Here is a 16,627-nt window from a genome sequence, read left to right as displayed (position 1 = left end):
GAAAGTGTTTGCTACAGGGGAGGTGCACGCTATGCAAGAAATTGATCCATCTCTCTTCCAAACTGTGAAAACAAACGCTGCACTCAAAGAAGCGCTGGTTGTAAAGCATTCTTTCACGTGGCTACTTCAATTTTAAAGAGGGAAAGGAAAGGGCCTGGCTTCGGGCTAGGAAAAGGCACCCGAGCCGCTCAGTTTCTCGGCTGGGAGAGAAGGACCGCCCCTTTTCCGCAGCCCGAGCCCGGCGGGGCTCACTGCGGCTGCGCGGGCCTGGGCGCGGCGGGGGCGGGGCGGGAGCGCGCGAGCGGGGGGCGGGAACGCGGAAGGGGCCGCGGCGCGAAGACGAGAGCGGGCCGGGGGCGGGGCCGGCCGCGAGGGTTCGGGGCGCGCCGTGACAGGTGCGGCGGGGTGCCTTCGCGGGGCTGAGGGCGGCGGCGGCGGCGGCGGCGGCGGCGGCGGCGGCGGCCTGAGCGGAGGAGACGTGGAGGCGGCGGCGATGATGCTGGAGACCCTGCGCGAGCGGCTGCTGAGCGTGCAGCAGGATTTCACCTCCGGGTAGGTACACGGTGGGGGACAGAAAGGGAACCCGGGGGCCGGGCCGAGGAGCTGGGGCCACCGGGACGCGGCCTCCGCGCACCTCGGTCCGGTCCCTCTCCCTCCCTCTCCCCCACCCCGCCCCTCCCATCCCCGCCAGATGGAGGAAAGTAACGAACTTTCCGGCGTCTGTCCGGCCGCACAAAGTAACTTAGGTCCCACCGGGCAGACTCTGACCCGCGCCCCGGGCCCGGAAGGGGGTCGGGAAGGCTGCGGGCGCGCCGGGGATCGTGCAACGCCCTCCCGGCAGCCCTGGCCGGCCCGGGGGGGTGTCTTGTGAGGGGCGAGCGCGCCTTCCCGTTCCTCTGCCCCGGGGGAACGGTGACCCTGAGCCCCCTCCCACGCCGCCGAGACCCCTGCCCGCTCGGGCCTCGGAGCTTCTGCGGCCCCGCCTGCAGCCGGGCCGCTGCCCCCTCCCCAGGCCGGAGGTCGCGGGCGCCGCAGCCTTCACCCGCCGGGGCCCGGCCGCGCGTCCTGTCCACCCTCGCGCTCGGTTCGCTCGCTGAACCTTTGCCAAGGCTTGGCGCCTCTTCCCCTTTTGCTTTCTCTCTCTAACTTTGCCTCGGGTTTAACGCCTCAGTGAAGAAACTCTAGGGCCACAGAAACAACAGAACTATGGCAGTACTATTAGTGCCTAGTGGTGAAGCGCACACGGACCAAGCGGTTCCCGAACTTTGCTTAGAATCACCTGGGAACCTTTAACCATCTTGATGCCTGGGTCGCAAACTATACTAATTACATCAGACTGGCGATGGGGTTTTAAAGACCCCCAGGTGATTCCTGTGTGCGGCAAACTCTGGGAACCGCAGGCATGGACTCTAACGCCAGAAACTCGCAGAAACGTGTTTCTGCAAGTTTCTCTGCCTCAGTTTCCACGACTGTACAACAAGGGTGAAGATGGTACTCATAGGGTTATTGTGAGGATGAATGAATTAACATGTAAAACAGCGCAGTCACACTATGTCACTATTGTTATTTAGTGCTTAATTCATTTTAGTTTTTCCATTACTTTAGAAAGGGTGTCACTTTGATAAAGGATTTGTCTGTCACCTTTAGATTACGAATCCTTTGGAGAATGCTCTGAATAGGAGGGCCTCTCCATCATGTTTTAAATTTCTAATGAGAAAGATTTTAGCTAAAATTTTATGGAACAAAAATGTTTATATTGTTTGCCTCTTGGGTGCTGCGTAGTAACTGTCAAATACTTGAGCACTTACATGTAAAGCATTTTTGGTAATCTTCGTTTGGTGTCCTTAAGAATATTAGTTGTAGATGCTGTAGCAGTCATTCACTGATGCTCTGCTTGCATGCTTGCATTTCCTCCCCCCCCCTTTAAATTTAAAAAGTAATTTCCTTTCAGAACGTAAATTATTGTATTGAAAAACTGGGGTATAATGCTGGAATGATAGCATGAGAATGATCACAGATAAACACGTCTGGGACAGCCCTGTTGTCATCACCTCAAGGAACTCCTTGATGGCGGAACAGTCTATCTTTTGGGAGTTACAACTACTGTAACTCCCTAGGTCACGTGGTTGCCTTTGAACCCATTCATTCTCCTGACCTTGGCTTAAGAAGGTTCAGCTTACCTAGGAATATAGATTCTGGGCCCAAACCATCCTGAGAGATCTGGAAAACCTGAGTTTAGATAGGGAGAGGGTTGAGGGGATCTGTGTAGAACGCCTTGGAAACTGACCTTACCTCTTGAAGATGACATAAACTGGGACCAGTTTGGGATTAGACATCCTGAGAGGGCTTTCATTCCGTTTAGGCCCTTCATTGGCTTCCTTGTACAGGTCATTTTCAGCTGACAAAGCACTGGACTGTCAGTGTGTGCCATTAGCCTGTCACCTGGCAGAGAAATAACTCATCTTCAAGTTATGTCTGTGAGTGGCAGCTTTAAACTCTGATGTTCACCTTTGTCAGGTCCACCAATTCCTAGGCGATTCTTTTTTATTTATTTATTTTTTATTTTTTTTATTCAAACAGAAAGTCACAAAAATTATAATCCTCATCAGTTTACTCAGTCCCATGTAATTAATTTTTTTTTCATCTTGATCTTTTGTTAGCACTTTTATGAATTCATCAATTTTCCATTAGAGTTCTAAAAATGCTTATTCATTCAGTTCAGCAGTATAGTCAGTTACCAGAAACCTGTACTTGTCAGAGTCTTTTCCATGAATTCCTTGAAGATGAAACCCTTTTATAGGAACATTTTTGCAAAAGCATCAGAGTACACCCAGAACTGTCTGTAAATGACAAAAGACTTAAAAATGACCACGGTTAAAGATTTGATGAAAGTTGATAATAATGCAGTTGACAAGGAAATTTAGTTATTTCTGAGATATACATTTTAAAGTAATAACTAGAATTATGACTTAAAACATTATACCAGAACATACATGATTTTTAGAAATTTCATGTAATGTCTGAAACATTTATATTAACATATTTCCATACAAATAACCCAAAGAAAGTTTAGTATTAGTTGGTTTTTTGTTTGTTTGTTTTTTTATACTGCAGGTTCTTATTAGTCATCAACTTTATATACATCAGTGTATACCTGTCAATCCCAATCGCTCAATTCAGCACACCACCATCCCCACCCCACTGCGGTTTTCCCCCCTTGGTGTCCATACGTTTGTTCTCTACATCTGTGTCTCAACCTCTGCCTTGCAAACCGGTTCATCTGTACCATTTTTCTAGGTTCCACATACATGCGTTAATATACAATACTTGTTTTTCTCTTTCTGACTTACTTCACACTGTATGACCGTCTCTAGATACATCCATGTCTCAACAAATGACTCAATTTCATTCCTTTTTATGGCTGAGTAATATTCTATTGTATATATGTACCACATCTTCTTTATCCATTCATCTGTCAGTGGGCATTTAGGTTGCTTCTATGACCTGGCTATTGTAAATAGTGCTGCAATGAACATTAGGGTGCATGTGTCTTTTTGAATTACGGTTTTCTCTGGGTATATGCCCAGTAGTGGGATTGCTGGGTCATATGGTAATTCTACTTTCAGTTTTTTAAGGAACCTCCATACTGTTCTCCATAGTGGCTGTATCAATTTACATTCCCACCAACAGTGCAAGAAGGTTCCCTTTTCTCCACACCCTCTCCAGTATTTGTTGTTTGTAGATTTTCTGATGATGCCCATTCTAACTGGTGTGAGGTGATACCTCATTGTAGTTTTGATTTGCATTTCTCTAATAACTAGTGACGTTGAGCATCTTTTCATGTGCTTCTTGGCCATCTGTATGTCTTCTTTGGAGAAACGTCTATTTAGGTCTTCTGCCCATTTTTGGATTGGGTTGTTTGTTTCTTTAATATTGAGTTGCATGAGCTGTTTATACATTTTGGAGATTAATCCTTTGTCCGTTGATTCGTTTGCAAATATTTTCTCCCATTCTGAGGGTTGCCTTTTCGTCTTGTTTATGGTTTCCTTTGCTGTGCAAGAGCTTTGAAGTCTCATTAGGTCCCATTTGTTTATTTTTGTTTTTATTTCCATTACTCTAGGAAGTGGATCAAAAAAGATCTTGCTGTGGTTTATGTCAAAGAGTGTTCTTCCTATGTTTTCCTCTAAGAGTTTTATAGTGTCTGGTCTTACATTTAGATTTCGAATCCATTTTTTGTGTATGGTGTTAGGGAGTTTTCTAATTTCATTCTTTTACATGTAGCTGTCCAGTTTTCGCAGCACCACTTATTGAAGAGACTGTCTTTTCTCCATTGTATATCTTTGCTTCCTTTGTCATAGATTAGTTGACCATAGGTGCGTGGGTTTATCTCTGGGCTTTCTATCTTGTTACATTGATCTATGTTTCTGTTTTTGTGCCAGTACCATATTGTCTTGATTACTGTAGCTTTGTAGTATGGTCTGAAGTCAGGGAGTCTGATTTCTCCAGCTCCGTTTTTTTCCCTCAAGACTGCTTTGGCTATTCGGGGTCTTTTGTGTCTCCATACAAATTTTAAGATGATTTGTTCTAGTTCCGTAAAAAATGCCATTGGTAATTTGATAGGGATTGCATTGAATCTGTAGATTGCTTTGGGTAGTATAGTCATTTTCACAGTATTGATTCTTCCAACCCAAGAACATGGTATATCTCTTCATCTGTTGGTATCATCTTTAATTTCTTTCATCAGTGTCTTATAGTTTTCTGCATACAGGTCTTTTGTCACCCTAGGTAGGTTTATTCCTAGGTATTTTTTTCTTTTTGTTGCAATGGTAAATGGGAGTGTTTCCATAATTTCTCTTTCAGATTTTTCATCATTAGTGTATAGGAACGCAAGAGATTTCTGTGCATTAATTTTGTATCCTGCAACTTTACCAAATTCATTGATTAGCTCTAGTAGTTTTCTGGTGGCATTTTTAGGATTCTCTATGTATAGTATCATGTCATCTGCAAACAGTGACACTTTTACTTCTTCTTTTCCAATTTGTATTCCTTTTATTTCTTTTTCTTCTCTGATTGCCGTGACTAGGACTTCCAAAACTATGTTGAATAATAGTGGTGAGAGTGGACATCCTTGTGTTGTTCCTGATCTTAGAGGAAATGCTTTCAGTTTTTCGCCATTGAGAATGATGTTTGCTGTGGGTTTGTCATATGTGGCCTTTATTATGTTGAGGTAGGTTCCCTCTATGCCCACTTTCTGGAGAGTTTTTATCATAAATGGGTGTTGAATTTTGTCAAAAGTTTTTCTGCATCTATTGAGATGATCATATGGTTTTTATTCTTCAATTTGTTAATATGGTGTATCACATTGATTGATTTGCATATACTGAAGAATCCTTGTATCCCTGGGATAAATCCCACTTGATCGTGGTGTATAATCCTTTTAATGTGTTGTTGGATTCTGTTTGCTAGTATTTTGTTGAGGATTTTTGCATCTATATTCATCAGTGATATTGGTCTGTAATTTTCTTTTTTTGTAGTATCTTTGTCTGTTTCCTTATTTATTTTCATTTTGGATGATCTGTCCATTGGTGTAAGTGAGGTGTTAAAGTCCCCCACTATTACTGTGTTACTGTCGATTTCCTCTTTTATAGCTGTTAGCAGTTGCCTTAAGTATTGAGGTGCTCTCCTAGGCGATTCTTAACAAGAAAAAATCCATGTAATTCCTTTTAGTAAACTGTTTCATATTCAGCCTAAGATCAACCTATTTTTGAATATTTTGCCAGGCTGAGAAAAGGTGACATTAAACACAGCTTCACGTGTATATTGCATGAAGGCACTGAGGGATTCAGAGATGAAAGCAACATGGCCCTTAGCTCTCAGAACTACCCAACTGGACCTGGTATTCCTTTAGAACACTTGCTGTTAGTGCCCATAGAAGCCAGAACAGCTGGCTTACAAAATAATTGGGAACTTCATCTGTTCGGGTTGCCCTGGGATCTCAGTAGAAGAAAGGCCCGGTGCTTTCCTGAGCTCCTTCACGTGGATCTTCACAGCAGCCCAGAGCAGCAGCCTCTCCTCAGGGCTTTTCTGCTCATTTTCAGTTTCTGAAATTCATATATCTGGAGCTGGAATGTAGGCAATTATTTTTTTTTTAAAGTAAAATAGGAATATTCTTTATCAGGCTCACAAGAGAATGCCACATTAGTGATTAAAGCATATTTGATGGACATAACAAATTTCAACTTTCCATTCAAACTTAGAACAAATGCAGCTTGAGGGCAGTGGAAAGATTGCTGCTGGCCTTCAAGGAACTGTAGGTCGTCCATGGACTCGTGATCTTTTTAGTAATTTTTAACTTTTTATTCATAATAAGAGCTATGTCAAAATCGAGATAAACCTAGAAATAATGTTGCTTTCTTTCTGGCCCACCTGGGTGGCCAGCTGGTCCAAAGGCCCCGGGAGGGGACTGCCTCCCAGCTTCGCTCTTTCCCCGTCACCTACATGAGCCCTCATCTGATTTAACTCCCTCGGAGCTCTAGGAGCCTTTCGGAGTGTTCACACAGAACATCCACTTTTTAGGGACTGGCTTGAGCTCTGAGGGAGACTTTTGGACCCACCAAAGCATTTACTTCAAATCCACTCTGGTCTTTGATTTTTTACCTTCTGAGCAGTTATGACCCACGACCTCAGGACTGAAGTATGCAGGCATGCAAAACCCTTCAGGGAACTGAAAATCAGATTTACCAAGGGTTTGCAGCTGCCTGTCACTGCCTGGCATTTCCTGTCTGTAATGCTCTGGGTGCTTTTGGATATGGATACAAGTGTTGCAACTGGACAGTGAGTGTTTCCTCCTCAAAGCCACCTCTGCCCTGCCCTCCAGCCCTGCCCACTGCACTCATTTTCTCTTCTTCCCTCCTGTAGTACCAAACCCTCAAAGGAGAGGATCTAACAGTCTAATTCACAGTGTGGTAAAATGGTGAGGTTTTGCCTAAAATGTTGACTCTTCCATGATTACTTACCTTTAGCAGGAAAAAAAATCTCAATATTCAACTTGACCTAATAAACATTTACTGAGTTCCCACCAAGTGTCAGACACTAGGCTAGGAACTCAGTCTTCATTATCATAGAAGCTATTTTCATTTCATCAAAAAAAAAAAAAAAAGATTTAAGAGGCCACATGCTCAGTTTTGCCTGCTCTTTGCCAGTGTCTATATATTGGACTAGATCTTGGGGCTACAAAGTTAACTAAAACCATTTCTGCCCTCCGGATGCCCTAGACTGGTGGTAACATAAAGCAAAGCAGAAGGAACTGAATGTGAAAGATAGAAGTGATGTGGTTTTTGAGCCTAGAGGAAAGAGTCATTAGTTCAGATGCATTTATGGAAGGCTTCAAAGAGGAGGTGGCTTCTAGACTGGGCCTTGAAGAATGAGGAGGGATGAGGATAGATTTGGGTGAGGGATTTCAGAGATGAAGCTCTTGTGGGAGAGGAACCTGGAAAGGAAGCTTAGTTAGTGATAATAGAGGGTCTTCAGTGCTTTGCTAAATTAATTCATTTATGAAATATTTATTGAGCACTTACCTGTTGACAGGCACTAGGGTTACAGCGGAGAATGCATACACCGGACAGCAAATAATGTCCCTGTGCTCATTCTACTGGCAGGAGGCAGAATATCTAGAAGGTCATAAGTACTGTTGCTAAAAATAAAGCAGGTTAAGGGGTTTTGGGGTGGGGGGTTGCTATCTTACATAGGGTGGTCTTGCTTATTTTTAGGTTGACTGAATCTTCTGAAGGTTTTTGTGGAGGGGAGTGGCCTGAGCCTACCTGTATTTCTGGAAGAATAATTTGGGAGGTGATGTGATGGGAGGATTAGAGATGGGGAACAGGGAGAGTATTAAGAAGGCTATAATTAGGGGGCAGGTGAGAGAGAATAGAAATTGAAGGAGGGAATAGTCCTGACATGACAGGCACTGGTCGATTTCATAAAAAGTGAGACTAGGAAGTGAAAAAGGTGGAGAAATTGAGGATATTAATTTTGGAGTATCTTAGATAATGATGTCATTTACCAACAGGAGAGAAGTTGAGTAGTTTTGAGAGAGAAGGAGCAGTTGACAGTGAATGTGCTATGAGGTCCAAGAAGCAGCTGGAAATTTATGAAACACTCAGGAGAGAGGTCAGGACCGAAGTGGTGTGTTTGGGGGTGATTAGGATAGAGATAGGCTATAGTCCTCTCTCCCCTTCCTGAGTCTCTGTGGCTTTTGTGTGAATCTCTCTGCATTCAGAGCTTTGGGGTCATGTGCACTTTTAGGTGTGGTTAATGCTTTCGTGTTTCCTGATCTTGGCTTTAAAAAAGAAAAAATGATAAACATTAACGGGAAAATATAATAGATTGGATTTTTATTCATAAACAGAATTTAAAGTCGGAATAATGGAGACATGAAAATGAGCCTTAAAGGACAAAATATGCTAATTAATACATTTTGTGGTGTTTTAAAGCAGCCATCCTCACCTTTCATAATCGCTGATGGGGTTAGATGAGTAGGAAATTGAAGTGAGGATAAATGGAATGCCGTCAAGGTCCCTCATGCCATCGAGTCAGGTCCAGAGAGCACACTTCCTGCTCATCAGTCAGTGTCATGCTCCGCCTCTCATGCTGTGTAACTACTTTTTAAACTTTTTGTCTAAGCAGTTTTGCTAGTTATCCCCGTTTCGTAGTAAGATGCCTCCATCTTAGTATTTTCTGTAAAGCTTAAAAAAATAAATGTGCTGGGGTCAAATTAAGGTAAGTCTTTGCAGCAGTCTAAAAATAAAATATTGTGGTGTTATGAATTTGAAGGTAAGTGCTTTGAGCTCTGAAGTGTGCATTAGTTGCATTGGGTAGAAAATAATTGTCAGGTGGCTCACTTAGAAGTCTGTATATTAATATTCTCACACAGCAGTACTCACGTCTCCCTGGAGGTATATGGTATTGTGAAGAAGATTAGGAATGGTGGAGAAGGCTTTTATGGGAACTGGTGCATTGGGGGACCTCTATTTTATTTTACTTTGGCCCTCTAATGTACATAGCTTCTTACCTTTCTTGATGGTGATAATTTTTACTAAACTTGGAGATAGTTTGTATTACACATTTTGTTTGAATTGGCTTTATAATTTACAATTACAGTTTGCTGCCAAAGTCATATTTCCTTTACTTCTTGTGGCAAATCATTATGGTCAGTACAATACTCCTATTTTATGGTTTAGGAAACTGGGCATTTCACTCAGATCAGTATTTCCTTCTCAGTGTGTCAAGACATGGTGGGACTTTATTAGCGGGTTGTTTCCAGCACAGACTCACTGTGAGAAACTTAAATAGGGTTATCCCCAAATAAAAATGGTAAGCTACTTTCAGTTGAATTCTGGGTTTTGAGTATATACTTCAGAAAGGACTGTTTTGCTTTTCTGGGGGTCTGACCTTATTTTTTTTCAACTTAAAGTGTTACATTGACTATTAATCTTATTTTATCTTTTTCTCTCCTGAACTTTCTTCACTGTTTCCAACTTTCTTCTTGCTACTTTGTTTTCTACAGAAGTTTCTATTCTGAATTTTGGCATATTGATGATTTATATGGAGAAGGTGTGATGAGAAAAGATGAATATATAAAATACTTCTTTTGTTATTAAAACTTTTTTTTTACAAAGTTTTAAACATATACAAAAATAGAATAACACAGTGAGTCCCATATATTCATTATTCAGATTCAGCAGTTGTCAACTACTACCACATTTGCTTGTCTCTCCCTTACTTATAAAGTAAACCTCAGACTAAGCTCTTACATCTCTCATACATCAGTTTTCATCTCTAAAAAAAATACATTACATAAATGCAATGCCAATATCATACCTAGCAAAATTAACACTAATTCTTTGATATTATCAATTATCCAGTCCATAATCAAATTTCCTGGTTCTTAGAAATGTCTTTTTACAGTTGATCAAATCCACATCAGATAAGTTCCACCCATTACATTTGGTTAAAGACCAGTTTTTAAAGTAGGTGGTTGTTAAGGAGCCACCTGGGGAAGCTCTTACTGACCTTCCAGCAATTTTATTTTCAGCTCCCTGTAAGCTTCCTCCTTTCTCTTTTATTCCAAACTATTTTTTTTCTTTCTTTCTTTTGGGGAAGTGTGGAGGAGAACCCCACATTTGATATCTTACAATTGAGAAATTTAACATTTTTTTCAGAAATAAATACTTGAAATACTGACCTAAAGATTTGCTAGGTCCTATAATGAATGGTCCAAAGAGGGTCTTAGCAGTGAGCTTTCAATATCCTTGTAACACCTAACGATATGGAATTGTCCCAAATCACTGAATATAATACTAGAATCGTTTTGAGTATGATGCACTGCTGTGTCTGCCTATCCTAGTATAATTCTACCTCGGATGTCGCAACTAAGTGCCTTTCTCAGCTTTTGGAGTGGAAATGGTTCACTAGCTATCAAAATACCTTTCCCTAGCTGTTGCTTAATCTTAGTTTAAACCGGATTTACTAGTTTCCAAGCTAAGCTTGAAAATTTATATAGTTTTTCTGGGACAGGTTAGACTTTTTAAATTCAGTTCATCTGGAGAGATATATACAAATAGTTTTCTATTAAAGAGATTGCTAAGTCTTTTTAACATTGTATTGGAATTGATCTCATCAATATTTTAGTTTTTGAAAAAGAACATAGAACAATATAAAAAAAATCTTAGTATGAAATTGACACTGCAACTTGTTAAAAAAAAAATGACTTGACACTAGAAGTCCCTTTCTGGTTTTAAGCCAGGCATTATTGACCAAAAAGTTGTAATCCTCTGTCAGGGCTTGTACGTACAGCTGTGCACAACAAAGGGTTGGGACATTCATAGGAGAGTCAGCTTGTATGCTAGGACAGTTTCTGACTGAGTGCAGTAAAGTGTCTTGAGAAAGGAGCACCTGTGTCTAGCTTTACAAAGGCTTCGTGGAGCTAGCTGGGGTACTGTGGCCTATGCTTCAGACTCTATTTAGAAATGAATATTTGTGGAAGTAATCAGATTAAGAAAAACATGTCCACATATCTCATTTTATGTGAGATTATCTCATAATTTAGCATTTGCTTTTTGGCAGTCTGTTATATGATACAGAGTCCACAGTTAAACATAGGTAAAAAATGGGCTGGTGAAGTGAAAAAACATTGTATGAAGTTTATGAACTTCATATTTTATATATAGAAGAGCCTATTTAATTTTATTTTACATATGCATTTCTAGCCCATTTATGTTTCCCAGCCCAATAATTTTAAAAAGCAAATAGAAGGGGAGTAGGCTGCTATAGTTAAATAGCTAGCAGAAGCAGTAAGTGGTAGCTGATACCAGATGACCAATGGTAGAGATGGAAAATTTAAATTTTGAAGAAATAGACGTAGGATCCTGAACAAACTCAGAAAACCGCTTTAGATTGGTTTCGAGTTGGTAAATGAAGAGACATTCCTAGCTCAGAAACATCTAAGGAGAGTACTGTTTTGCCACGAAATGCAGTCAGTGGTATTCATGATAATGATGCCGAGTTATCAGAAAATGTTCAATAGAATGTACCAAGACCTCTTTAATGAAGGAGGTTTGTAATGTATTTTAGAAAGCCTTTTATCAATAGCTAAAATTTCTCAGAATGTTGGCACTTAGTGCCTGGCATAGTTATCTACTTAAAAATGTGCTGCTTAGATACCTTTGTTGCCGATCAAGTTCACCTATGGAGACCACTTTTTTTTTTCTGATGTTGCCAGAGTAGTGAGGTTTTCTAGTCCAGTTATATTTAGGAAGTGTTTCTAGAAAAGGGATTTGGGGCAAGAAAAATATAAAAATATTTGCTACAAATTTTCCATTTGTGGTGTCTGATATATAGTAAACAAATATTTGTTGTCTGTAGAGGTGCTTAATTCTTGCTAAAAAAAAAAAATTAGCTTATCCAACCCAAAGTTTTACTTACCGTGAAATTTGCATTTGAAAAATATCTCTTAAGCTGTAAAAATATGATATTTTATACTTGTTGAATTATAGGCTGAAGACTTTAAGTGACAAGTCAAGAGAAGCTAAAGTAAAAAACAAACCTAGGTAAGCTTGTGCTGATTTAATTTACTATGACTTAAATTTCATACAACTTTTGGTTGTAGTAATGATAGTATTATTACTTTAATGGATTTTATATCTGTTGAATGCATCTGAGTAAACAATTTATTGATTCTTTCTAAATTTTGTAACACTGGAAATTTTTCTGATAAAATTGTAAAATGGTTGAAAAAATGGTGACGTGTAATTGTTTTACTCCATGACAGTCAATAGCTATTTGATCACAATTAATCATTTTTATTTGTATATTAAGAGCACAGTAAAAGTTCTCCATTATTGAGAAGCAGATTGATAATGAAACAGTACTTGGCAAGTGAGCCTCTTTAGCTGTGTTATCTGTTTTATAAGAAAACACTAGTATAGTTTGTGCAGTTTTTTCAGTTTTTTAATAAAGTAAAGCACATGACCAAATTTCACTTTAAACCTAGAGATGAGGAGCTTTTTAAAAAATTTCTTGTTAGCTAACATTCTATTAAAGTGCTTATTATTGTGTGCTAAAAATCTATAGGGCAAAGTGATGGTTGATAGTATATTGCAGTATATTAACTTTGGAATAACAATACATTTTTCTAAAAGTTTAGATCAATTGTCATTAGTGATTTAAAAATATTCCACATTATGATTGACAGCATCAAAATTATTATATGTAACTTTTTTTTTAAGTTGGCCTAAATCAGCAGCAGTTTTTAATAAAATAAGTGTTTCTTTTGGCAGGACTGTTCCATATTTGCCAAAGTGCTCTGCTGGACTAGAATTACTTGGCAGGTAAGTGTTTTCGTTTAAATGAAAAGGTTATACTCCTGACTATTGTCTAAAAGTATTTTATAACTTTATAGATAGAAACCTTAAAACAACTAAATTTTACCTTAACAAGGAGGTTGGAAATTATTTCCTTATTTGTGTTCCTGAGGGGCTTTTGCATTTCACTGATTAATACAAAGGCCATTCAGACTTTGAGCATATTGATCACTGTTGCGTTTACTAATCAGTAACTTTATCATGTGCATGTATTATGTTTGTGGTTTCTTTGTTGCAAGAAAATCAATTCTGGATTTGAGTCCCCAATAATTTTCTTACTTTGATTCTTAATTTTTTACCATTTCTTCTCCAATCCATTTCTATTGACGTGCAGATTAATATTAAAATACGTGATTTTCTTAGATGACATCAAAAGCATGAGTAACAAAGGAAAAAAAAGATAAATTGGACTTTATCAAAATTAAAAACTTTTGCTCTTTAAAGAACACTATCAAGAAAGTGAAACAACAATCCACAGAATGTGAGAAAATATTTGCAAATTATACATCTGTTGAGGTACTTGTACCTAGAATGTATAAATAACTTTTATAACTCAACAGTAAAAAGAAAATCCAGTGAAGAAATAGGCAAAGGATCTGAACAGACATTTCCATAAAAAAGATAGGCAAATGGCTAATAAGCACATGAAAAAATTCTCATCGTTAGTCATCAGGGAAGTGCAGACCAAAGCTACGATGAAATACCACTTCACACCCACTAGCATGGCTATAATGAAAAAGACAAACAATAACGAGTGTTGGCAGTGATGTGGAAAAATTGGAACCCTTATGCTCTGCTGGTGGGATTATAAAATCACTGCAAAACAGTTTGGTAGTTTCTCAAAAAGTTAAAAGTAGAATTACCATGTGACCTAGCAGTTTCACACCAAGAAAATTGAAAACTTATGTCCACATAAAAAATTGTACACAAATGTGCATAACAGCAGTATCATTCATAAAGCAATATTATTCATAATAGCCAAAAAGTAGAAACAATGCAAATATTCATCAGTCAATGAATGAATAACAAAATTTCATATCTCCATACAACAGAATATTATTCAGCCATGAAAAGGAATGAAGTACTGAGGCGTGCTACATCTTGGATGAAACTTAAAAACATTATGCTAAATGAAAGGAATCAACAAAAATGGCACATAGTGTATGATTCCATTTATATGAAATGTCCAGAATAGGCAAATCCATAAAGATGGAAAGATAATTTTGCCAGGGTTTGGAAGAGAGAGGGGAATGAGTAATGACTGCTAATGGATATGGGGTTTCTTTTCAGGGTGATGAAAATATTTTGGAATTAGTGGTGATAGTTGTCCCAACTAATTCTGTGAATATACTGTGAATTATGCACTTTATAAGATTTTTTTTTTTTTTGATGTGGACCTTTTTTAAAGTCTTTATTGAATTTGTTACAATACTGCTTCTGTTTTATGTTTTGGTTTTTTGGCCGAGAGGCATGTGGGATCTTAGCTCCCCAACCAGGGATCGAACCCACACCTCCTGCGTTGGAAGGCGAAGTCTTAACTGCTGGACCGCCAGGGAAGTCCTGAATTATGCGCTTTAGAAGCATGAATTTTGGGACTTCCCTGGCAGTCCAGTGGTTAAAACTTTGAGCTTCCACTGCAGGGGGTGCAGGTTTGATCCCTGGTTGGGGAACTAAGATCCCCTCATGCCACATGGTGCGGCCAAAAAAAAAAAAAAATTAGTTTTATGGTGTATCAAAATTCAATAAAGCTGTTATAAAAATAAGTATATGGTTTGCATGTGTTGTTACATGCATTTCTGTGCCGCGTAACATGGCATCTGATGGATAAGTGGTAGCCATGTGTGCAGTAGAGGGTATGCTCCTTCGCCTTATCAGCTTGTGTTAGGACACAATCACCTATACCTACATTTTGCTTTCTCTTTTCTAGCTTTTTATTCAGTTTCTTTTTATGGTTTCTAACTCTAGGGATTTTTCTTCTCTGAGTGCTTAATTTGACATTAATTTCCTGCTTGGTTTTGTTGAGTGAGGAACATAAGTGAACATGTTGAGGAACATGAAAGGAGATATAGTAAAAAATTAATCAGTGGTGTTCTGTTTGCATGTTATCTTTATTTTTTTAATCTAAGGATTTAGTTGAAAGAACTTCATTGAAAGATTTACTTTAGACGTGTAGACTTATGTATATGGTAGTTTTGGGAAATGGGGTGCATTTGGGGACTTAACATGAAAAATTTGCAGCCACAGGAATGTCTCAATGTGTCTATTCATTGCACTGAAGCACAGTCTTTTCTCTTTGGAACTAGTATTGAGTGGAGGAAAGACCATTTTAAATAGCAGATAACCTAAATCATAAAATGTTTTTAATTGTTAAAAAATTGTGTAGGGCTTCCCTGGTGGCGCAGTGCTTGAGAATCCGCCTGCCAATGCAGGGGACACGGGTTCGAGCCCTGGTCCGGGAGGATCCCACATGCCGTGGAGCGGCTGGGCCCGTGTGCCATAACTACTGAGCCTGCATGCCGCAGCTACTGAGGCCTGCGCACCTGGAGCCCGTGCTCCACGGCAAGAGAAGCCACCGCAATGAGAAGCCCGCGCACCGCCACGAGGAGTGGCCCCTGCTCACCGCAACTAGAGAAAGCCCGTGCGCAGCAACAAAGACCCAACGTGGCCAAAAATAAATAAATTAAAAAATTAATTAATTAAAAAAAAAAAATTGTGTAAGATACATATAGCATAAAATTTGCCATCTTAACCATTATTAGGTGTACAATTCACTACTACTGAGTACATTTGCATTGTTGTGCATCCAGTCTCCAAAACTCTTTTCATCTTGCAAACGTCTGCCACTGGCAACCATCATTCTACTTTCTCTTTCTATGAATTTCACTACTTTAGGTACCTCTTATAAGTGGCATCATACAGTATTTGTCTTTTTGTGATTGGCTTATTTCACTTAACATAATATTTTCAAGTTTCATCCATGTAGCTTGTTAGAAGTTCTTCCTTTTTGGTCTTCCAGTTTTATTGAGATATAATTGGCATACAGTACTGTATAAGTTTAAGGTATTGTAACATAATGATTTGACTTACATACATCATGAGATGATTGCCACAGTAAGTTTAGTGAACATCCATATCTCATATAGATATAAAATAAAAGAAAAAGAATTTTTTTCCTTGTGACGAGAACTCTTAGACTTTAACAACATTCATATATAACATAGAGCAGTGTTAATTATATTCATCGTGTTGTATATTATATCCCTGGTACTTACTTATGTTACAAACTGGAAGTTTGTGCCTTTTCACTGCCTTCATTCGATTCCCCTCCCTCCACACCCTGCCCACCTGCCTCTGGTAACCACACATCTGATCTCTTTTTCTATTCGTTTGTTTGCTTGCTTGTTTTTAAAGTATAATTGATCTACAAAACTATGTTAGTCCCTGGTGCACAACATAGTTATTCCATATTTCTGTACATTACAAAATGATCACCAATAATTCAAAGGAATTTCCTTCCTTTTTAAGGCTGAATAATATTCCATTGTATGAATATACCATATTTTGCTTATTCATTCATCCATTAATGGACATTTGGGTTGCTTCCATTTTTTGGCTATTGTAAACAATGCTGCTATGAACGTGGGTGTGCAGATATCTCTTCATGACCCAGCTTTCAGTTTTTTGGCACTATATACTGAAAAAAGGAA

General features: G+C 39.2%; 1 protein-coding gene across 1 annotated transcript in view; it reads left to right on the top strand.

Moving 5' to 3' along the window:
* Positions 1–433: 433 nt before the first annotated feature.
* The window catches only part of DTNBP1 (dystrobrevin binding protein 1), a 118,809-nt gene continuing 102,615 nt past the window's right edge, over positions 434–16,627 (top strand). The window contains exons 1-3 of the mRNA XM_059937977.1: positions 434–552; positions 12,054–12,107; positions 12,837–12,887. Coding sequence (XP_059793960.1) covers positions 494–552; positions 12,054–12,107; positions 12,837–12,887 — 164 coding nt within the window. The 5' untranslated portion in view covers positions 434–493. The remainder of the gene's footprint in view (positions 553–12,053; positions 12,108–12,836; positions 12,888–16,627) is intronic.

Source organism: Balaenoptera ricei, chromosome 11 (assembly GCF_028023285.1).
Source record: "Balaenoptera ricei isolate mBalRic1 chromosome 11, mBalRic1.hap2, whole genome shotgun sequence".
In the NCBI taxonomy this organism is placed as follows: Eukaryota; Metazoa; Chordata; class Mammalia; order Artiodactyla; family Balaenopteridae; genus Balaenoptera; species Balaenoptera ricei.
This window is presented reverse-complemented; position numbering and strand designations above follow the sequence as displayed.